General features: G+C 40.5%; 1 protein-coding gene across 1 annotated transcript; it reads left to right on the top strand.

The window, feature by feature from the left end:
* The first annotated feature begins 13,933 nt into the window (after positions 1-13,933).
* Positions 13,934-24,649, top strand: xk (X-linked Kx blood group (McLeod syndrome)). The gene is made up of 3 exons (XM_047151550.2): positions 13,934-15,229; positions 17,810-18,072; positions 22,535-24,649. The coding sequence occupies exons 1-3, from the start codon at positions 14,985-14,987 to the stop codon at positions 23,341-23,343; spliced, it is 1,317 nt and encodes a 438-aa protein (XP_047007506.2). The 5' UTR covers positions 13,934-14,984; the 3' UTR covers positions 23,344-24,649.
* The last annotated feature ends 81 nt before the right edge of the window (positions 24,650-24,730 follow it).

The raw sequence follows: 24,730 nt of genomic DNA, 5'->3' as shown, positions 1-24,730 counted from the left end.
TTGTTCGTTAAATTGTCCAATATTGTTCTGTGTAACACACTTTTCTTGAGTAAATTTATGTTTTTCAGTGTGTGGCGGCCTGGGTAAACCTTTCAGATTTTGAAGTTGAGGAATCTCATTCTATATGATTTCATTCTATATAAAGTTCTGGAATTACCTGTTGGCCAGGGTCAAACACGGTGGACAAGGGCTTTAAAAGAAACCTCAAATGCCAGCAGTTACTTCAAAGAACATGAACGATGACATAAAGAGGACAACAAATTGAAAGGTTGTCACTCAAGAGGTTTGCTCTTTTGCCAGCTCGGTAAGCCTAACTGTGGCGTAATTCACTCCAGTTCACAGCACACAGTATGCACAGTATTGTCATCACAAATCCCAGTTGTTTACTGTAGCATGCCCACACACACACGTTTCCATAGTTACAACAGATAAAAAAGAGATATTTCAGGAACTTTGCCAGTCTAAAGCTGAGGGCAAATATTTACAGGCACCAAGGCTAAAGGCATTCACACTCAGTTTTACACAATATCACCACACGGTGCATTCAGGAAGTTTTCAGACGCCTTCATTTTATTTCACATTTTGTTATGTTGCAGGCTTATGCTAACATGCTTAAAAAATGTTATCACGTCTATCTCTATACCCAATAATAACAAAGCAAAACCAGATTTGTGATAACTATGCAGATTTCTTAAAAAGATCAAACTGAAATATCACATAAACATAAGTATTCACACCCTTCGCTATGACACTTGACGTTCAGCTCAGGTGCATCCCATTTCTCTGGATCATCCTTGAGATGTTTCTTCAGTTTGATTGGATCATCAACGTGATATTTCGGGGGTTTTATTGTGTGTGTATTTTTAATAGATGTACAAAGTTCTCACAAAGCTGGTTTTTGCTTTGTCATTAAGGAGTATGGAGTGAAGATGAATGTGAGAATTAATCATTTAAAGTGTTTTATCATAAAAAATGAAGGGGTTTGATAACGTTTCTGAATGCACTGTACATTTCCTGTGTTAAGTCAGTTAGGGTATATACGTTCTTTCCATTAGACGTAATTTCAAAACAAGCTAGAATACAGATTTGGGATTCAGGCCAGGGCTTTGAGATGGCTACTCCAATGTTCTCACTTTGTCTTTGAGCAATTTTCTTAGAATGTGCTTAGGATCATTGTCCTGCTGGAAAACCCAGTTGTGATGAAGTTTTAACCTTATGGCTGATGTCTTGAGAATTTGCTTCAGTTAACTGAAAAACAACAACAACAACAACCCTGAAAGGTGCCAGTCCCTTTTCCAGTAAAACACTCCCACAACAAGATGCTGGCTATTTCATGCTGGTCTTGGAGGAGAGGCTTCTTTGAATCCTTTGACGATATAGAACTCTCTTAATGATGGATGTACATACTTTGGTACCTGGTCGTTTTAGAGTCTTTCTACATAGTATCACTCTCTCTAAAGGTAGGCCTTTTTACAACCACACGCACTCACGATTAACTCCTAATGTTGACCGTAGGCCAATCAGAAGCTTCTAAACATTATAATCTCTGGAAGTGTTTGAAGAGACTTCAACTTGGTCAATGTAAATACTTGACCCACTGGAATTCTGGGTGAAAAACTAAATTGAAGATCTTTAGGTGTATGTAAACTTTTGGCCTTAACTGTATATGCTTAACATAAACACAAAAAGTGTTCAAACTTAAAAGTTTATTTGGAAAAAGAAAAAAAAAATGAAATCACAAAGAATCGTGTGAGCTATAAAGGTTTATGATGTTAAATTGTGAGGGAACATCAGACTAATGAAAAAAACACTGCTTCAGAAAAAAACTGACAAATCACATGTTTTAGCTAAGATTTCTTTTTAACATATTAGGTGAAGCATTATAACAGTCTGTCAGATTAATCTCTGGTTGGAATGATGTTTAAAATAATTCTATTTAAGTGAGTCTTTTAACAGAATAAATAGCCAGAATGGTCCATTACCTCATCAGATTTGTATTAAATCTTTTCATTCACACACAAACTAGCCTACAGCAAAACCCTTTCAGCTGATGAAAAGGAAAGCAGGCCCACTCTAATTGTTATGATTAATGACAATGTGCGCGGTGCAGTCAACATTCTGTTAAGCATTTTAATTACAGTTAAAAATGACTTTGTTTTAGCATTGCACGGTGCGGTGCTCAACAGACGGCAGTTCTGATCTTTTGGAGGAGTCCGATCTCCACTCTGACGGCACATTCCACTCATTTCATGTTATTTTATCATGTGATTAAATTGTACATTACGTTGATTAGATTGTACTCACAGGATTACAAGCTGAATAGGAGTGTTTGTGAGGTCTGTCTCTGGGGTGTGGAGCAGGACAGTGTGGACAACATGCATGAAATTCTCTGATGAGCAAAAGGTCTAGAATATAAGCTGGGCCCCAGAATCCCATGTGGTATCCTGTGAGATATTCCTCTTTATCATCCTGAATCATGGATCTCCTTGAATGTGCATGCAAGTTGCCATCGAGGTTGACGAGACCTACACCCTTTCAAACCTAGTTCAAACACAGGTGTGGTGATCAGTAAATTCTTTGTTTTGGTCTAAATGGTGCTTTGGAGCCTGGGTAAGATTAGAGCCCAACTGGTTTGTCTGGGGATGAGTTTGGCAGTTTTAATGTATTCTACACGGCAGTGATTAGTGAAGATGGTAAATGGGCGTTTGGCTTCGTCGTGCCTCGTGCCATTCTTCAAATGCCAGTTTTACTACTAAGAATTCTCTATTCCCAGTCATCATGTGTGAGTTTTTGGGAAAATAAAGCCACAAGATAGAGAATAGGTGACTTCCATGAAAAAAAAAAAAACTCCATGAAAACAGACTCATTCCACCTGCTGCTTGGTGCATTCCTCCGGGCATACTCTGTGGTGGTTATGACCCTTTGTGAGACTATATTGCAGTAGTCAGGTGAAAGCTTTGTCTGTGAGCAGGGAAATTAACTGTGCAATCTTGTTTTCTGAAGTGGACTCTTGGGCAGAGAAATACAAGGAGCACTGCAGTCGGAAACCGTGGCATTTTGTAGGATCACCAACTGGATTTCTCAGGTGAGGCAAGGACAGGCTGGTTCCAAGTGCTCATAGAAGAAGTGGGAGCAAGCTGTTTAGGGAGAAATGAATACATTTAAAATCTATATCCTGAATTTATATATATATATATATATATATTTATATCTGTAAAGCTTCTTTGGGACAATGTCCATATTTAAAAGCACTATACAAATAAAACTGAATTGAATTGAATAGTGGATTGGTTACCTTTGCCACTGGGAATCCACAGTGATCCCTAGTGTCTGAGGCGTGCTAAACAGAGACTCTGGGATCTGGGAAATTCCTCATCAACAAATGGAAGGTAGATCCACCAGGGAGAACTCAATGGGGAATACACAATCCATGTATTGAGGTAAGAGATGAGACCATACTTTGTTTGCTGAGACTGGTTCCACTGAGATTTTGCTCATGCTAGACTCTACGTTATTGGCAGGTAAACAATAAAAGTTGGACTTTGTGAAATCAGCCAGTAAAATCGCAAGATCCATCGTGCAATAAGCTGAACGCTGTGCAATTGTTCAACTGTAGGATCCTATGTTTGTCCTTTAGGTGTTTTCTGTCCCTTGTTTTAAGGTTTAGAGGTTTTCTGAGGTCAGTATGAGTCTTGGCAGTTTAGATTCGAATGATTGAGTACTGTTTGAGCCCTAGAGGACTGTATACGTTTAGAGTAATTGAATAATTGTTTGAATAATTGTTCATCTTGTTTTTCAAGTCATTTAAAACTGAGTTGACTGACTGAACGTGAAACTTATGATTATTCCATGTTGCTGTTAAGGCCTATACCTTTTCACGTCTTAGAGTATAATATTGTACTAGCAATAGTAAAGAAGCTGAAGGACATGTAAAATACATGTAACATGTATTCACTACACAATAGTATAGATTTGAATGGTTTAGGAACCTAGACCAGTTAACTCTACTGATAACGAGAGTATGTGTTATTTAGAATTCAGCTGCTCTCATTTCATTTGTTCCTTTTTGCTGTTCCATGGTTCTCAGAGTGGAGTCCAGTCTATTTCATTAGCACCAAATTTAGTCCTTCCAGATGATCTGCTTTGAACTTATTTGCCGATGTGTGCAATGGAGTTTTCCCCACAATGGTTGAATAATCCGACATTGCGGGGTTATAAATATGGCTTATGTATGGTTTTCCCCAGCACCGTGATATTTCGTCATGCGCTTCTGTAAAAAAAAGGGGAGTTTTCTGCAGTGTGAAGGAGATTTATTTTCACTTGGAAGAAAAAACCTTCAAGCAGCTCTTTATATGCCCGAGAGCTGCGCACCATTTTCGGCACACCCTTCTGGCTCCTTGGAGTCACAGAGGAATTTTGAATAAAATTTTTGGCTTTCCATAGCGGAAGGAGGAGTCGCAACACGAGCTCCAAAATCCAGTGAAGCACTGGATCCAGAAGACAGAGCAAGAGATCTCCGGCTCCGACTCCTCTTCCAGATCCATACGAGATCCCCAGGACCTGAGCCGACTGGCCGCTCAGCAGCGGCCAGCCCAGATCCGCAAGGCTCTAAAACCCAACTCCCTTTGGTCCTGTTCGGTGTGCTAATGTTAACGTTTGTTCAGTTTGATCAGTAATTATCAGTAATTATTATAAAAAAAAAACCTTGTGGTTTTGCAGGAGATACATAAGACCTAACGATTACTGCTACAAATACATGAATGAATGAATGATTCATTTGTGATTTGTGATTAATTTGCAGGGATTCCCTCATTCCACGACTGCTTCTCCCATGTACAAGATTCAGTTGACAGAAACAAAGTCGTGAGTCTGTGAGCTCCGTGATGCGCTGGGAAAAGAACAACCCGGAGATAGAAATAATGCCCCAGAATATGAATACTTTCCACCTGCTGTTAACTGTCGAATGAAAGTGGTACACTATCTCAAGAAGGCAAGACGATCTAGCGTGATGGACATAAATGAGAGAGAGAGTCAGTCAAAGAGGGGTTAGTTAGAGATCTACTCTGACTAATGATTTGCTCCTGGACCTCCTGTAACACGCCTGTAATTCACACTTGTCACTGCGTGGCTCTGTGTGTATATGAGATGCTCACTGTCTGATACCACATTAATCGTCATGGCAGTTGTGTGTTTTGTAACCGCACTTTTAAAATAGGAGGTTCCATTCCGTGAAAAGACTTCACAGGAACTAAACAGTTACAGAAGCTTGAGAGTAAACAGATTATACTTGTATATGAGTACATATATTATACATCTACTTGTCATTTTATTTCACAAGCTTATAATTTTATAGGAGAGATATAACTGGGTGATATTTGTGTTAGATTACTCAGTGATGGATATCCAGGAGTAGAGGAGAGCAGATCCCTTGCGTTGCCTAAACCAATTACATTTCCAATTAGATGTTACGCAGCACCAGGAGCCCATTACATATTTTTGTGTGATGTAAGTTCCAGGTTTTCCATTAATCACTTTCAGGAGAATGAAAAACAGAATTCCTCATTTACTAGAGATATTACTGGCACTGAGAGGCTGAACCACTGTTTATTTTTAGTTAGCTCAATATAATACTGTACCATTTACCCATAATTACATTTAACCTTTGTCCAGGGGTGAAAAGGTATAAATAAAAAATACTCTTGTTACTGTAATTGAGTAGTTTTTCTCTGGAATTATACTTTATTATGGCAAGTAACTTTTTTTTTTTTATACAAAACATCAGTTTTATATCTCTGTAATCATGTTGTTTTGGGTTTTTTTTTTCATCAATACAAGCAAATACAGTTAGTTTTTATCACTGATGATCAATGTGACAGTTGAAGTGTATTCTTATTACAGAGAAAACATCCACCCAAAGTAAAGCAGTACAGTGAATACGTCCTGAAAAGAAAGAACACGGAAGACCAGAGGTGCGTTTTATTTAATTATTTATTTATTTACTGTTTTGTAAGGCCAGGCTATTAGTATAGACTTAGTCGTGGGGTGCATGCAGAGCTGTGTGGAATAGAAAGACTGTGCTTTTTGTCTTTTTCACACTTGTGACACTTTTGAACTTACAGTATAAGCACAGGAACATAGAACAATTTGTATACTTTGAATGAAAAAATAACCATTGATTTTTGACAAATAATGATGCTTAATTGTAGCCATGAATGCAGTGTACTACCTCCTTTTGGTCTGGTGTTGTGTCCCTTACAGTAACTTATAATAAAATGTCTCTTCAGTCTGACAGCTTTATTGGTTTACCTAAATGCCAGGCAAGTTAAATGCCACGTCTCTAAACTATCTACATCCCGACGTCTACCGCAGCTCTCTGAATCACAGTCTGAAAATCTTTGCACTGCGTTTTTGGTAGCAATTGTATCGTCTCGCAGGAAGATAAGAATTCGGAATCACTGAGCATGAAAAGCAGACAGAATATCCGCCATTCTTTCTTCCCTCTAGTGTCAAAGGTGTGTATGCGAAGACATTTTCAAATAATGAACTGGGGGTACGGAAGCATGAAACAGTATATGTTAATGGGTTTTTTTTTTGGCATTTGTAAGAGGGTCTTGCAAGGCCCTTCATTACTAAGCTCATATCTGTGATAGGTTTGAATACTCTGGAATTTGAGAAAAAGGTGCAACGGACCTAGAGAAGACTATCATGACCTTTCTGGGTAATATATCTGCCTGAGACCTTTTCATATCAATAACTACGCATATGTGTCACACCATGTCAGTGCTAATCATTTTGTTTTTGCCTTTTTTTTCTAAATACAACATGCTTTTTTAAAAATATTTTGACAAGCTGCATTAGAGAAATATTGTCATGAGCTGAGAAGGCATTTCAACTAATCATTTTGCAGAAGACGTATGTAAACAAAATCGATGGAGACAAATTGGCTTCAAATTAAGTGCCACTTATGCTTCCATCAGAAAGGTCACTGGAGATTACATTTTGTGCTGTGTTGAATGACTTGAAATATTAAATGGCTTAGAGTCTGAGTAATTCACACAAGCCACTCACATGCTTCCTGTCCCCCTTTCTGTCATTCTCTCTCTCACACACACACACACACACACTCACTCACTCACTCACACATTCATTCACTCACTGCCTTTCATTCTTTTCTCCACAGTCTTTTTTTGCGTTTCATTAATTACATGCTCTTTCATTAATGACATGGCATTGGTCTCATCAGACCATGTCATCTCATTTTTCATGGCCTGGGTGTCCTTTAGGTACCCTTTTGGCAAACAAGTATTCATGTGTCTTTTACTGTGACATAGCTTCCATTTCACTACCCGACAGTGCTGTTGAGAGGGTCGTCCTTATAAAAGGTTCTTCCATCTTTTACACAGGACCTATGAAGTTCTATCAGAGTGACCCATGCATTTCTGGTGACTTCCTTGATTAGAGTCCGTCAACATTTACTCATTTTGGCTCACTCTAGGAAGAGGGACTGGTTGTCATTCATTGCTAGTCTAAGAGTCATCTAGGCGTCCACGCTCATGCTTGTGTGAGTGTCCTTAAATCTTCTGGCTTAGATAAGTTCAAGCTGTGAACAGTTGCACTGAAGCTGATAAGTAGGCTTCAGCAGATCCCTCAGGAGTGCTGTGGCACTGCTCCCTGACACACACCCGAGCAGATATTTACTCCCATCCAGGCATCCTGTGGGTCCTAAATGTAGCTCAGAGCAGAGGAAACGCACACTGATCAGTCCTAACTGTGTTTCGCTCATTTTAATCTCATCAAGCAAACAGGATTACGGCCAAACTGCATTATGTGTTTCTCTGCTAATAAACTGTTTAGACCGTGTGGTTGGAAATTCTTGTGGAGGTTTAGATGCGCTACTCATCAGCAGTCTTAAGTCAATTCCAGTCAAGCTAGCCAAGACTAATCATTAAACTCTACACGTAATTAAATACGGCAAGCTTTCAGGAACTTTCACGTGACTACATGAATGAACCAAACGAGCAGGTTAGAGCAATACATCTTTTTACTTTCTGTTGACATTTACAACACTGTACCGAATACGACTCTCTTGATTCCTGCATTAATTACTGAGAAGGTTTTGTCTGGTTTTTATCCGAGTCATGATGACAGACAAACACTTTCTCCCTGAACTACAACACAGGAACAGTCTCATATGTAGTACTGTGCAAAGAGGCACACGCTGTAAAGTAAAGATACCTTCAGATACTATAAAGAGCAGTAAACAGTAATAAATGAAACAAAGTCTATATTTAGTGTGATGACCTTTTGCTTTAAAAAAAAAAAAAAGAAAAAAACAACAACGAAAAACAATTAGTAGTCTCAGGTCCAGTTTGTGCAGTTTTACAAGGAAATGAGCGTGCAGATCTTGCTGAACCAGACACGGTCCTGATGGAGACTTTTTTTTATTTTTATTGTCGCACTTGCTTCTTATTTTTGCAGCAAAATGTTCTTCTGTCTGAAAAGTGGTCACTTATGTAGTTTGCCGCTTTCTTGCTTTTTCAAAAAAAAAAAATGTCGATAATGTAGAAGTCATGAAATAAAAATCAAATATAACAAGGCTTGTAGAATTAATTTTTTTTAAATAGGGTGCGCAGTACTGTAGTTATCACGGTCATTCATTATTCCTGACAATGTGCTTCAATCTCATTAGCTATGAATACAGAGCGGGATTTTTGCGGTGTCTGGGATGTGAGGAGCTGTATACATATCTTGCATAAGCATATAAAGGGGGGGGATAAAAGGACCATGACTTTGTAGTCACTAAATCACAATTACAAACACAGATACACATGTGAGTTGTATTAGACAGCTGTATTGGTACATGTATCAGCGATAAACGCACGATTGACAGTTAGCACCTTGATATGTGAGATTTTAAACCAACATGAGACGAGCAACGAGTAAGAATTTCAAAGCGGCAAAAGTGTGTGCGCCTCAATTGCGGGTGCATCAGTCACAAAATCTGGAAAATGATTTAATGTTTCAAGGCAGATAGATCTCAGGAGCAGGCTATGTGAAACATGAAAAACATTATCAACGAGGAACAGTGGATGGACATCGATGCTGAATAACAGGAATGGAGGCCACAAAAATGAGAACAGAATTGAATGAGCACTTCACAAAGCTGTCTGCCATTCAAAAAACCTTTTTTTGTATCAAAGCACAATGTGCGAAGATCAATAACTTGCTGTAAACAGCACAAAACCTGAACCACTGAGCAATGAAAAAGTTGTATCCATCCATCCATCCATTAACTATACCGCTTATCATTCAGGGTCACGGGGAACCTGGAGTCTATCCCAGGGAGCATCGGGCACAAGGCGGGGTACACCCTGGACAGGGTGATAATCCATCACAGGGCACAATCACACACACACATTCATGCACTGCGGACAATTTGGACACGCCAATCAGCCTACCATGCATTTCTTTGGAATTAGGGGGAAACCAGAGTACCTGGAGGAAACCCGTACAGCGCGGAGAGAGCATGCAAACTCCACACACACACAGAGCACCGGCGGGAATCGAACCCCCGACCCTGGAGGTGTGAGACGAACATGCTGTTTCTAGTTGATAACGATGATGGGTATGTGCAACTATCATATGGACATCAATGGGTTCAGTGGTTGCTTTGTATGGTTGCATAACTGGCAACAAACATGGGGAAATTTTACCGGACCTGGTGCAACCTGTCGTGCTCACACACTTTCCTGATGATTTCTCAACATTCCAAGACGATAATGCCAATGCTGATGATTAATGCTGTTCTAAAGGCACGGGTGACGTTGATATATTCTTTCCTTTCCCCTTTATTTCGTCCATCCCCTGTGAATTCAGGTGTGATTCGGTGTACACAGTGATGTGTATTTAATTGGTGAGAGATGGTTATGTCATATAGTTCAGTTGAAAAGAAAAAAAAAAGAAAGGGAGTGAGAATCAGAGGGAGGGCATGTTTACTAGCTTGAAGGCTGACTAAGACTCTGCAGAGTTAATTATTCATTTCTGGGAAGATGGGGAAAATAGCAAAAGAAAGCCTAAGAAAAGTCTCTATTAAGGCATGGTTGCTGAAATGACTGGCTCGTTCATGAAATTCTACTCTCATTTTCAACTCAAAGTTATTATGCTTGCAGGAATTTTCATCATTATGGTTGTTACGACCTCGGTCTAGGGTCGAGGTGTAACGTGCAAAATAATAACATAATACTGATCATAATAATGAGGTCGGCACACGTTTCCTTCAACTCTTTGATCTCTTTGCCAGTTTAATGGTGGCAAGAAGGAAATAATCCCAAAACAAACAGAATGCCTCAGAAAGCGAAATCTCTTCAAAACAAACAACAAAAGACTGACTCGAAATAAATGGCACCCTACAGCTTTCATGATAGCAAGAAAAGAAATAGGTTCAATAGGTTGCAATATATACAAATAAGGTGTACAGTCAGCCACGACGTATAAGGCAGGACAGGGGAATGGGACAACACAATATCCTACCCTAACCTTCCCAATACCCTACCCAAACACTTCAATAATAGGAAACAATAGGAAACACTTCAGTTACTCGTACAGTATAAACAATCTGCCAGTTCACTCAAGCACCAAAAAGATTCATTACTCAGTCGATCACAGACACACCACACATTCGTCTTCCAACATAACATCCTTCTTTCCTTTAAAAGACACACAATCTTCTCCTCTCCAGTCCCCATGCACAACGTCAGAACATCCAATTAACACCGGGTGATCTGTGAAGGTGAAACATGGGGCGAGAGAGTGAGAGAGGGAGAGAACACACCAACGCTATTTAAATCTCCTGATTTAACAATGGTCATTGTGTAAATCCTTACATGCAAAATAGTACCATCAAAATACATTCTCATGATAATATATAGACTATATAAGGATAATTTATATGGCACAAAAAAAATAAAATAAATAAAGTTGCATTAGTCAAAATTAGTTGGTGAAGTACTGTATAACATCGGAAAAAGAATTGTCTTGTTCCAGGAATTCACCATCCATTCCCACCCATGTGCACAAAGCCATGTGCTGCTGAATCTGAATTTTTTAATTAAATTTAGTGTTAATATTACTAAGGATTGTCATGGCATCTCTTGTAAGCAGTGTGGCACGTTGTTTATGAAGGGTATTATTTACTTTGTTATTTAGAAATAGATTAGGAAAGTACTTAACGTTTGTTGCACGGCATTGGAGATAGGATAGGATAACATTACCTCCCATGTAGAGCAATTCTTAGCTGGAATTATGCTCAAGATACTTGACAGGAGAACCAACATACATCCCATACATGAACCACAGACAAGCAGCGCACGCAATCTTCCAAATGGGTTTTCTTAACTGAAATATACACTGATGCAAACGCTTAAACGATATATTCTTTAATAATGTCCTACATATTTTCCAGGTTGTTTGCATTAGTAAGAAATCGACTGCTGCGCTTTTAAAGCGGTAAAAAGAAACCTGAGATTCTCTTGATAAGGAAATTTCGTGCATTTAAGAGCAACCAAATACGCTCTCATCTTTATATTACAGGTGAGCAGTGCACTATCGGGATCAACATCTTGCACTTACGAGAGCAAGACGTTGAGACTAAGTGGTGTGAAGACGTCAATAAGGGTGGTAGAGGGTCAGAGAGGTTATTTCTCTTTTTTTATTTGTTTAAAAGTTTGAACAGCTTTCCAACACTGGTGGGAGAAACCAGTTTTCATATGTTAGCAAGAGGAAGAAATCTGTAAGGCTGTAATACTTCTTCCTCTGTTGACAGACAATCTGACTGTAGCTGGCAGCATCTATTCAAACATCACTTCAGCTGACCTCTCCATAATAGATAGGTTGCTGAAAAGGCATCACACACAAAATGAAACAGGTTTAGGTACGTTTAGAGAAGGATGGTGGAGTGAAGGACAAAACCCAGTATGTGCAGTGCAATCATATAAAAAAACATATAATACAAAGTAATGTCTTTTTATATAAATACTTATATTGACTAATATAACACTGTCTGGGGCAAACATTCTCAAAGGGGACTGAAGCAGTCACAGTGTATAGGACATGGCTCATGGTTAAACTAAAAATAAATAAATAAATAAAATGATAATAATAATTTGTTTTGCAGATGTTCGACAACATTCAGTGTAACTATATACGTATAAAAGACATGATGTGATATTCCTTAATAAATAAAAACTGTTAGTGTTGACAAATTGTGGTATGAGAGGAATGGAGCACTTCAGAATGTGCAGTTATTGGAAAATAATCAGCTTCTTGGTGGTAACAGTTTTGCGCCAGGTTATATCACATTACCACATCATTGATTATTTTCCTATAACAGCACGCCCCATCATCACATACGGCGTCATGAAGTGCTGTATGAATTATATATTAAGTCTTAAATGCCTTATCCTATTCACCTTGATTGACAACATAACTTACAATACAACTTAACAATAATAAAGATTAACTGATTCCCTGCCTATACTTGCCCTCCAGTGAATTAACCGATAACTTGAGTTTACAAACTACAAACAAACCTTGAATTACCAATCATTAATCCAACACATACAGACGCCAAGTCTAGAGAGGACGTTTTCAAATACGTCATGCTTAAAACAAACAAACAAACAAACAAAAGCAAAAAACAGAACAAGACTGACACCTAGTGCATCATGACAGAAATTTCATTCATAGATGTAATGCAGTCATGTATTATTATGTTAGAAGGAAGCCATGAAATTTCAGTAAAATATGATAGCATAGGTTAACAGTTGTTAAGAATCGTGAATATTAAGCGGTCCCAAGCAAATTCTGATCCCATGCTCTGTATCTTATACCTAATCATGAGATGGGAAGGGATGGCTGGGATGAATGAGTTAGCAAGGCTTAGCCCTCACTCACTTAAAAAACAAAACAAATAATAAATAATAAATACATACATACATACAGGCCCAGTTTTTGCCATCTGCATCATTTATTTTGCTTAAATGTTTTTTTTTTTCTTTTACTTTTTGGAACAACAGCACCACCAGTGGTTGGAAGAAAAAAGTACATGTCTCAAGTTGAGACCAGGGCTGACTTCTTTCTAGCCCTGAGTGTAGAGTCCCGTAGCAAGTAATATCAGGTGATCAGGTGATAACACAGAGTGAAACGCCCCCTAGATTTGCTGTCCACTGGGGATAATTTATTAAGACACTTCACTGACACATCATCAGCGGTGATTGAGAAGGAAATACAGTAGTGAGTGTAGTACATTTACATTTATTCGTTTACATTTATTCCTTTAGCAGACGCTTTTATCCAAAGCAACTTATAAGTAAACACGAACAATGTAGAGTAAGTATTTGAAATAATTTTTTTCATTAGATCCAAAATACTTTGGAGGAAGAAGCTAGGTAAGGTTAGCTTTTGTCTTTACTTTGTTACTGGCTCCCCAACCCTAGACAGGTAGCTACATAACAAAGGACATGCAAAAGAATGTAGGGAAAAATGTCAAACATGGGCAGAGTGAAACCAATTTTATTGCCCCCCATTGAACATGTTTTTAAGCTCTAAAATAAGCTCTAAATAAAAGTATTTTAGATCATATTGCTTTTCTCTTGACTTTATTTAAATATGTGACCTTGAAGTAATCCATAAATAATCAGATTACATTACTTTCATATTGTGATACTTGGATTGCGTTGCTGATGACATTTTTATGAAGTAATAACTGTAACAGAATACATTTTTTAAAGTAACCCTCCCAACCCTGCTAGTGGATACCATTAAGGACCAGTAATGGTAGTGGTTTGGTTAGCTGATGGTTTGTAATGGTATTTGTAGTGGAAAACATTAGAATTTCTGTGATGGTTTCTATTGGGGTTTTTTGTTTGTTTGTTTGTTTGTTTGTTATTGTTTTTTGTTTTGTTTTTCAGCAGTGTAGATGTATTCAAGGTTGGTCATTTTCTGTCTCAGCTGCCCAAAGTCATTAAGACTTGAACAGTACATCTATTCTATAGCGAGTATGGCACAAGGATCTTAAGATTCAGAAAAATGTGCTTAAGCAGTGCTTTGCATTTTTGTCCATTTAAGAGTGCACATTGCCGTGAGCATGGCACGGAGATATGTTCGGCCAGATTAGATCGCATCTACTCCTTTAGCATGATATTTGTTAATTGATTTAAAGAGCCATTACGCCAAATAATGACTGAAAATATCTTCACTATTAATCGAGTGGTCTAACCGAAAAACAGAAGTCACGTGCGCGCTGGTTAGTGGAAGTAAACAACTGACCTGTTCTTATGTCGCCCCCTGTAGGAAGAAAGCTGACATGACCGAAGGCTGCAGCGAGCGTGGACCTCTGTGTTGCCAAATCATCTTCCAGACGCTTGAATGTGTTTTTTAAATGCTTTTGAGTCACTCTTAAGAACACCGAAATGAAAAACACAGTTTTTATTGACGGAGCAAACTGCGCTCAGTTCAGCCTGATTAGTGTTGCCAGATTGAGCATTTTACCTTCCACTTAAGATATATTAATTAATTTGGGATTTATATTAAATATAGAGAGAACCTGATGAACAGGAGGGAACGATATAATTTGGCAACCATCTGGATAGGCTATACTGTGAGTACCAAAAGGCTACTTCTCTGTGTGTGTATGAAGTCTGCGTTTAAAGAGTTAAGAACACAGGACTGGGAAACTGCTGTCGCGAGAAGATGTAATAGTCTATAGACTATATCATTTGTTTGCATATGCATGTGTGAGATAAGCGTGTGTGGGGGGGGTTGGAATAGTAAACACAATACAACATGGCAACCCGGACCCCACTCTGTCTGTGTGTGTGTGTGTGTGTGTGTGTGTGTGTGTGTGTGTGTGTGTGTGTGTGTGTGTGTGTGTGTGTGTGTGTCAGCGCAGAGGAGCGGATCAGGATGGCGGAGTGAGGGGTGAGAGGATGAGACTGCCCAGCTCCGTCCTGGTGTCGGTGTCTCTGTTCACGGCCGAAACCACGGCAGCGCTGTACCTGAGCTCCACGTACCGCTCGGCAGGAGATCGGATCTGGCAGGGCTTCACGCTGCTCTTCACGCTGGTGCCGTGCGTGCTGGTGCAGCTCACCCTAATCTTCATCCACCGAGACCTGAGCAGAGACAGGCCGCTCATCCTTCTGCTGCATCTTCTTCAGCTCGGACCTGTCATCAGGTAACTGGACCTCGCACCTTCTGCACACATGCATCACCGAGGCGTCTGCTGCTCCTGCTGTCCGGCTGTAACAGGCTTACACAATAACTGTAGGAAATGTTTTATTAACATATCAGGCTGAATAAATAATAAATAAACAGGATGACTGTCAGACATATTGTGCATTATAGATAGATGCAGAGTTATTAATCAGATATTAGATGTAGCTCATGAGCACACTTACACAATAAACCAGATTTGGTTTATTTTCCTTATTCATGCTGATCGCAGCCAGGAGACGGGTTTTTCCTCTTCTTTATTTGACAATAACAATTTAAAGTAGGCTATATAATACCGCCGTCTGTTTTATATCACTGTAAAGAACCCATTCTTCTGATTTAAAAATGATAGTTTGCATGCAGTCCACTCTGAACAGATTGGAATGGCAAGCCCAATTCAGGTTATTTATTATATTTTTGTTGCTGTAGACTGGAGACATTTGGGGTTTGAGATAAAAAAAAAATAAAAAAAAAAACAGAACAAAACGATGAATATGAAAAGAGAGCTTACGAATTCCCTCGTCTCAGATCCATCTTTTGATCTCAACCCCTCTCGGAATGTCTTCGGAGTATAGCGGAGCGGCCTTGCCGTTCCAATAGTTTTGGAGGGGACTGTGTATGTAAGCTCGGACAGAAGGGTTCATTCCGTGTATGCCGTCTCGTTAAGTGTTTCATTAGGGATGAACTGAATAGAAGTGTGTGTCCTGATGACATCAGGAATAGTGTGTCAGTGTGTCACTGGGATGCTGTAAAGCAGTCGATATTGCAGCAGCTGTCCAGCTGTTCCTCCGCCTCATATGGAGTGTGTATAATTGATACATTGACATTGCCTTCTGTTCCAGTAGGGTTCAGCCGTGTGGCCTGTGCTGTCCTAATCAGATAGCGCTGGTTGGTGTTTCAGGGCAGTCTGCAGCTCATCAATAATTAATACGCTCATTGTAATAGCCTTTCTCACAATGACTTGTAGAGATCATTCAGATACCGTCCCCTAATCGGTGTTTTAGAGGCCATTATGTAGGGGTTTTTTTTTTAGCACAATGCTGTGATCAAAATACTACGAAGGCTAAAATGTCAGTTTAAAAAAAAAATGTTTTCATGTCTGTACTGTGCAGTGGAAGAGCAGCCCTTTGCATTTGAAATGTTAGACAGGGAAACGGTCCAGTGGAGCTTTCAAGTGCGCTCCCCCAGGCAGTATTTATCTAGTCTCTGTGCTAATGAAGCACTGGATTGATTGCTAATAGCACAATTTAATGCGATGTGCTGTGCTTAAAACACACTGCATAAGGATGTATTATGACGAGTGTGTTAGTCTGCTAGAGAGCGTGCCCTTAAATAGAAACGATCGTTCGAGGACAGTGTATTTGTGGCCGTGTCTCTTACTATAGAAGGAAATTAACAGGATGTGAGCGCGCTGCTGTGTGTCTTCTGTCCCTCGGGATGGTGCCGTTTTTAATCGAGATAACAGATCTCATGAGTTCTGAAAAGGCATCCGGATAGTTTTCGCCTCGGTGTGAGATGGAATTGTTGCACAGCAATTCTACACTACGAACGTGTGACTCGCTGCAGTAAATCTTGCCTTCTCACGTCTCTGGGGTTAATCGATCAGCTTCGAAGACTATTACCGGAGCACGTTTGAAGCTTTTCACTTCCTCTGTTCTATCGTGGTGTTGCAGTATCCCAGCCAGCGCAAATATATCCCTATAAAGTGAAAAGATATCGAGATTTTGTGCTCGCTGGGAAATCTAGGCTAATTGTAGCATAGCTTTGTGTCACGCACAGGTTGCATCATATAATCGGCGATATAATATGTGACTACGTATGAGTACGTTTACAAGTGTGGTGAACGTCGAGCTAACTTCCTGTCTCAGAGCCAATCTTTATTTTCCTTAAACTCCTCACAGAGGATGAATTTTACCTACCGAAAAGAGCCGACAACACATACGGAATATCTTACGTATCGCTCGGTGTGTTAGCCAGTCCGTCGGTCCGTACAGGATTTCACGGAGACCCGTAAAAACATTTACCGTGTGAAATGCGTGATACGAAGGTATTCTGTGCATGTTGCTAAATTCGAACCTTTTTATTTTCAGTAGACCCGAATATTTCATGTAGCTAGTCGGAAATAGTCTTAATAGCAGTGTCATAACTAGTACATCTGAATGTTAGCCAATATTTGACGGGTTTATTTTACCTAGACATGCTAGTATCAAAAGTAATCTCTCCGATATTGGCATGTAGCGTACGTCCTGACAAGACATCACTGTAGATCAGAAAAATAACTGTATATTTACACAGACTGTCTTTCTGTAAGTTGTCTATTCATCTACGCTTTTACATGAACAGAAAGATATGATGATGACATTTGAGGGTGTACCTAATGATATACCGAATAAAGTAACTTTCCAGTTAAGTGTTGATCAGCAAAACAGAGTAGGTGGTTATGCAATGCCCTGAAAAAAACATTGAAACCTGGGCTGAATGGTTTGATGAAAATGTAGATCATGTGATACCTAATCCCTTCCCTAATCCTGCTGCTTTTCAGGTGTTTGGATGCCTTTTGTATCTATGGAAGCTCGGGAAAGATGGAGGAGCCGTATGTCACCATCACTAGGAAGAAACAAATGCCTCAGTGTGGCCGGGCTGAGGAGGTGGAACATGAAGTCGGGCAGGCCGAGGGCAAGTTGGTCGCTCACCGAGCAGCCTTCGCACGGACCTCCGTCATTCAGGCCTTTCTGGGCTCCGCCCCTCAGCTCACACTGCAGCTCTACATCTGCGTGCTGCAGAGAGATGTTTCCATTGGGAGAGGTGAGGGAAAGGTCATAGACATACACATGCTGGAAATGCTGGAGCTGGATGGTATTTATAATCCGATTGTATTGTTATTACTCTCGTGGAGAATGTGCTCATCGACAGCCCCGGCACGCGAATGATTTCTTTAATGCTACGTGTTATGCTACAGCGTTACACACACGCACTCTTCTTCAACTTCCTTTCATAACTGGATGTGTTGATTTAGGATCCTGTCTCTTCAACTTATCCGGGTCTTACTTGCTGTGTGTGTGTGTGTGTGTGTGTGTGTGTGTGTGTGTGTGTGTGTGTTCCTGAACTGATTCAGGAAAGGCACACCTTTTCTGGTATTATTTATGAACACACATTGTTGCAGGAAGGAATACCTGATATAAAATCTCAAACCTTAAACAAACCTTACTTTCCTGTCTGGTCGATATTGTTCAAAATGTACAGAGGACCTGCTACAGAGGCCACGATGGACAGCTTGAGTTGCTGAACTACGACCAGTTGGTTCTTTTGTTGCATTAAATGTTAGAGACATGACTTTATTAAAAAACAGGTTTGTATAATATTTTGCTGGTGCGTTCTTCTAAGCTAGTGCAAAACGTACTGACACAACCCACAGCCGAGATCACCGTCCGAGTGTTGTTCGATAGTGTCAATGAATCATTTCAGAGTTCGGTCTCTAAACGCACACGCGGCGCACGTTTACTAATTGCTTTTCGTGTCAAACTCCACGTCGATGCTACGTTCTACGGCTTTGCCACATGGCAGTGAAACACTTCACACCACAACAAGCGAACTGCTTCCTTGAGCTTTATCTCGAGGATGCACGCAGGAATTTGAAGGATATGTGTATGTAGATAAAGGTCAAAGGAGCCAGTGTTGTTGCGGCAGTTTCCTTCTGTTTATAAATGAGATAAGTGCTGCTCATATCCAGCAACCCAAATGAATGAAAAGCCAAAAGCATGCATGCGGGTGGTGCTGACACGTAATTTATTTATACGGCACATTTCACCATTTAAAAATCTCAAAGCAGCTTCAGAAAGGAATAACGGTAGAATTATGAACTAAAACACACACACACACACGAGGCAGTGCATAGACACAAAGAAAACATGACATAGGGACAGCATAAGCAATAGTCTGGAGCAAAAACGAGACCGTAAAAGAGAAAAAGCACCACTTGGATACTGTTTACAGAACGAGAAAATCAAACGATGCGAATCAAAACTGAGATAATAAACTAAAAGAACAAAAGGTAAATATATCGTTCCTGCTTCAGCTGCTTGTTATAAACGCTGTCATGTGGGCACTTAATCTCACTTTGTATGTTGTAATTGAGCCTGAGCTTCTTACAGATTCTATTAAAATCGTGCTCTATTCTCGGAGAGAGCACGCTAGAGCCGAGACACCATTAATTGCATAGTACACTACACGCTGGAAACTGGAAACAGAGTTGGCAGGAGCTTACTGTCCTTATTATTTATAACCTACATATTATAATGTATCGGCACCCTGTCCAGGGTGTACCCCGCCTTGTGCCCGATGCTCCCTGGGATAGGCTCCAGGTTCCCCCGTGACCCTGAAAAGGATAAGCGCTATAGAAAATGGATGGATGGATATTGTAATGTTTGTTTACATTAATAGCACCGCACTGTATCTTTAAACATAGTATTTTAAAACTGTATTTTACAGTTTTACTGTAAAAACCACTACTGGAATTTTACAGTTATACTCTTTTATTGCTGAATATATGTCTTTAAAAAAAAATCCTTCTAAAAATGTGTTTAAAAATGGTGCGGCCTAAAGATGATTGAGATCGCTGAGGATGGTGCATCCATCCATCCATCTTCTATACCGCTTATCCTTCCTTCAGGGTCACGGGGAACATGGAGCCTATCCCAGGGAGCATGGGGCACAAGGCGGGGTGAGGATGGTACCACTTAAAAAGCATAAAGCTGCTTTCGACCTCAATTCATGAGAACAGTTATGCTATGATGGCTAGGACTATAATCGTTATTATAGCGTTAGTCATCAGTGAACAGTGGAGAAGTTCAACCCAACAGACTTCATGTAGAAACTGTAATGAATTTCCCAGGTTACACAACTGCACTATCTGAGCATGTAGTTTTAGCACATTTACAGAATGTATTGGCATGAGATTGGCGTGTCCAGAGTGTCCGTAATGTATGAATGTGTGTGTGATGGATTGGCACCCCGCCAGGGTGTACGCCACCTTGTCCCTGGGATACGCTCCAGGTTCCCCGCGACCCTGTAGGATAAGCGGTATAGAAAATGGATGTATGGTTGCACTGTTTTACAATAGTATCAGTGATAGAACCGAAACAGAATTATTTACACCTAATCAGAATACTAGCTCTAAAGACTAGCCCAGAATGTGGATCTTGTACCACTTCTTGAAATATTATTGTCAAGTTTACTCTGTTACAATGAAAAGAAAGCAATATTCAGTTCCTTGAGATCATGTGTAGCATATAAAGGAAATGTTTGCACCTCATACTCCGTTCTATTTCATGACAGTACCTACACAGCTTGTTGTATTTTCTGCCGAGCGGTGATTTGCTGACCCAGCGCTGTGTAACAGGGCCTCAAATGAGCATGCAGGAATATAAACCTTCCTCCAGATGGAGGATCACTGCATGTGGCATATCATTTGGGAACTCTTGGCAAATAATGCAGTAGGTAAGGATTAGTGATGTGGAGAGGAATTCACTGAAAGAGGCCATGTGTTTGCAGGGTTGTTGCGGATCTGGTTGTCTGGTTGAGCGATTCCAGGACTAACGCAGCAATTATATGTTATATTATATAGTGCACATCAGGTACTGAGGAAGGAGCAGGAACTAGATCAAGAACTGTGACTAGTTCAGAAACTGGAACAGAACTAGAGAGTCAGCAGTGCTTGGGACTGACCAGAATTAGGGACAGGGAATGATATCCTTTATAACAGGGGTTTGACCTCTGTAGTGAATTTGAAGGTATTCCCAGGATTCTGTAGTGAAATCAGGCTCTTTGATTAGTACCAGAGGAGAGTGTTCCTCAGAGGGACACTGTTGAGGGACTTCAGGAAGGATACGAGGGATTTTGGACTTGGAGGTTGGCAGAGACTCCAGCTGCGGATTGGGGGAGCTTCAGTGGCTTCCCTGTTGGCTCAAACCTGGACAGCAGGCTAAGGGGTCTGAGGACGTGCTGCTCCACTACCCTGTTGATAGGTGGTAAAGTCAGGAGATGGTGTTGTAACCATATGCGTAATATATAGGTTTCACTGGCAGAGAAATTCATTGCCAGCCCCAAGGAACCTCATCCTAACTCAGCAAAAGCGGTAAGTCATGAGGAATGAATGTAGCAGAATAAGACATATATTAAGAAGCAGCAGAGGCAGTAGGAGAGCATGATGTATTGATTACTAGCACAGGCCTAAATGTGGCAAATAACTGAAGCTGCCACTGCATCTAACTAATGATCTCAGCATTGCACTGTGTTTCCACTTGCTCTTGCTGGATTGCCTTACATGAGCGCTACAAGCAGGTGGATGTCATTTCAGAGCTGATATTTAAGATATGGTAGACAAATCATAGTTAAAGTCCATATCAGGTATATCAGTTATTGAACTGAGATTAAAACTAGGAAAGACTAGAGACCTGGCTAGAGTTAGTACCAGTCACTGGGGAACTCGGAAAAACAAGGGGCGTGACTATAATTCCTTAAACGATTCAACAAATGCATGTCTGAGACGTTTTCCCGTCTCTCGTATATAAATAAACAACAAACCCGTGTGCTGTTATAGGAAGATAATCAACAATGCAATGTCACCCACTGGGTGATTATTTTCTAACAACTTACGCTTAAGTGTTTCATTTTTTTTCTTATTCCACAGCAACTATTCAAATTATTACATAACATGTTTTTTTTTATATAATTTTTAAAAAATGAAACATATACTTCATACGTTCTTCACATCTCATATAGTGGAATGTCATCCCCTCACCAGCCTCCCAAAGACTTTTCCATGGCAGGAAACCCGAGTGTTACACAGCACTGACGCGGGAGACTCCTTCCGTAAATGTTCAATAAACATCTCCTCAGAGAAAACTCCGAGAAGTCGTGAGGAACGATTAGCGAAACTTACACCTGGAGCTGGGTGAGGAAAACAGAGTAGAGATATTTCCCAGATTTATTCATATTTAGTTTTTTTCCCTCTTCAAATTCCTTTTCATTCCACCAACTCTTTCATTCTTTCTGCCTCATGATATACAGTACACTTCCATCCATCCATCCATCCATCTTCTACCGCTTATTCCTTTTCAGGGTCACAGGGAACCTGGAGTCTATCCCAGGGAGCATGGGGCACAAGGCGGGGTACACCCTGGACAGGGTGCCAGTCCATCACAGAGTACACTTCCCTGTCTTCCCAAATGTCTGCATCTCTCTAACGCTCTCTTTTTCTCTTTCTCAGGCACCCTGATGGTCATCTCTCTGCTCTCTATCGTGTACGGTGCGCTTCGCTGCAACATCCTGGCCATCAAGATCCGTTACGACGACTACGCAGTGTCAGTGCATCCTGCGGCGTACGTGTGCGTGCTGCTGTGGCGTAGCTTCGAGATCGCAGCACGCGTCGCTGTGCTTGTGCTTTTCGGCTCCGTGCTGAAGGCCTGGCTGCTGCCGGTAGTCCTGCTCAGCTTCTTCGCCTTCTTCCTGCAGCCATGGGTGGAATTCTGGCGCAGCGGCTCACCGTTCCCCGAGAGCATCGAGAAGACACTGACACGCGTGGGCACGGCCACCGCGCTCGCCATGCTCACTTTTCTGTACGCCGGCATCAACGTTTTCTGCTGGTCGGCCGTGCAGCTCAAGCTTGACGACCCTGATCTGATTGACAAAAATTACGGCTGGAGGCGAGCAACCGCTTACTATTCTATACGCTTCGTCGAGAACATAGCACTCACATCTCTCTGGTTCACCCATCGCACCGAATTTTATCGACAAGTAGACGCACCAGTCCTGGAGCTGCTGCTGCTGCTTAGCTACGCCCTTGCTGTGTTCTTCATGCTCCTCTTCTACCAGTGCTGCCACCCCTGCAGGCACCTGTTCTCCTCCAGCCCAGTGCAAGGACTATGGGAGTGCTGTGGCTCACTAAGGATACCGTCTGTGTCATGTTCCCCACCTGGATGCACACAGAGAAAAGAGTCATTAGAGAACCCTGAGCAAGCCGTGGACCATGAACCGATTTCCAGCACTAACGGAGACATCAACCAGTGTCTGTGCTGAGTCCCTAGTGAAGCGCTAAAGAGCCACAGTATAGATGGAAAAATGGCGTAGGTGGCAAATCACTTGGATTCAGCTGAGATGCTTTAGCTGAGAATTAGTGTGAAACATTGTGATTCAGGCACAAACTGAGGACAAATGGAGCTGTCAAACTGTGACCAGCCAATCATGACACTTTCCTGAGATGGATTTTTTTTTTTTTTTTAAAGTGCCCTTTATGGACCAGAAGCTTGATTAGCCAATGATAACTTCATGTATGTTATGTGGATTGTGTGAAAAGTCTTTATTTGTTTAAGACAAGCCAGTCCGCATGGTTGAGGCTTGGGTTATTTAAGTTCTATTACTGAATGCATTTGCTGTTTAACGTTGACAAAAAATAGAATATAAGCGTATGCGTATAAAAGACTCCTGAACGCAACCTTTACATTCCATGCACATTTATTCCTTTGACAAGCAACTTACCATTACAGTAGATACAGTCCAAGCAGTTAAGGGTCTGTTAGAGCCTTAATCACGCACTCATCACTGCCACGTATTAACACCGTTTTATCACCTTAACTGATACATTATTTCCAGATAGTCAGCGTTCCACTTTTCCTTTTTCTTGGCTTTAACTATACACGCATTTACGGTTTTAACTGATTTCACATGGATGTAAAACAAATGATTCATGCGTACACCAATGGAAATGCTTACACTGGCGTTAGTTAAGCTCTAATCATATCGAAATGCCGTTTGGTGTCCTTGATAATTGGTTCATCCCCTGTGTTCCGAAGAGTTTCCGTTTTATTTACAAGCTTCTCAGGTTTATACCTCGATTATCTCGTCTTATTATGTTTATTGATCATTTACCAGCATCCGTCTTTCAGAAGGATAGTGTATGACGTCTGTGATGGTGTGTTTCTATCGTACAGGTTTTAATCATAAAGCCGAGTAAGGGAAGATTTTGGGAAGATACTTTAAAAGGTCTGTGTGTTCTATTTCTTTTTTCTTTTTTTTTTTTAATGTATGATTTACTCTGTCATTTAACTATTTAATTATCCGCACGTATATTCTGCGGTTCTCTTGCTTTACAAATGGAAAGGGACCACGTTTGCACACTGTAGAGGAAAATGAAATGGCTTTACGCAGGCAGGATGATTGTATTTAAGCTTTTGGCGCCCTCTGGTGTTCGGGTAAATGAAGGTAACTTTTCAGCTGGGCAAAGTCATTTTAAAATGTGATCTACGAACGACTGCTTGTCACAGCTTTCTTCTGTACGTGGAGTCTGAGAAAATAACAAGAATAAAAAAATGTAAAGACCAGAGAACTTTGTGTGTCTTTGTCTCCATAGAAACACAGAGTGTAGGTGTCCCTGTGAAGCCATTATTTGGGTTATTATTAGATATTT

The sequence above is a fragment of the Ictalurus punctatus genome, chromosome 27 (assembly GCF_001660625.3).
Source record: "Ictalurus punctatus breed USDA103 chromosome 27, Coco_2.0, whole genome shotgun sequence".
Lineage (NCBI taxonomy): Eukaryota > Metazoa > Chordata > Actinopteri > Siluriformes > Ictaluridae > Ictalurus > Ictalurus punctatus.
This window is presented reverse-complemented; position numbering and strand designations above follow the sequence as displayed.

Excerpts from the sequence above, each read along its gene's own strand:
- xk (XM_047151550.2), top strand. The coding sequence starts at position 14,985 with ATGAGACTGCCCAGCTCCGTCCTGGTGTCGGTGTCTCTGTTCACGGCC. Across the intron at positions 15,230-17,809 it reads CAGCTCGGACCTGTCATCAG|GTGTTTGGATGCCTTTTGTA; the intron begins GTAACTGGACCT and ends GCTGCTTTTCAG. Across the intron at positions 18,073-22,534 it reads AGATGTTTCCATTGGGAGAG|GCACCCTGATGGTCATCTCT; the intron begins GTGAGGGAAAGG and ends TCTCTTTCTCAG.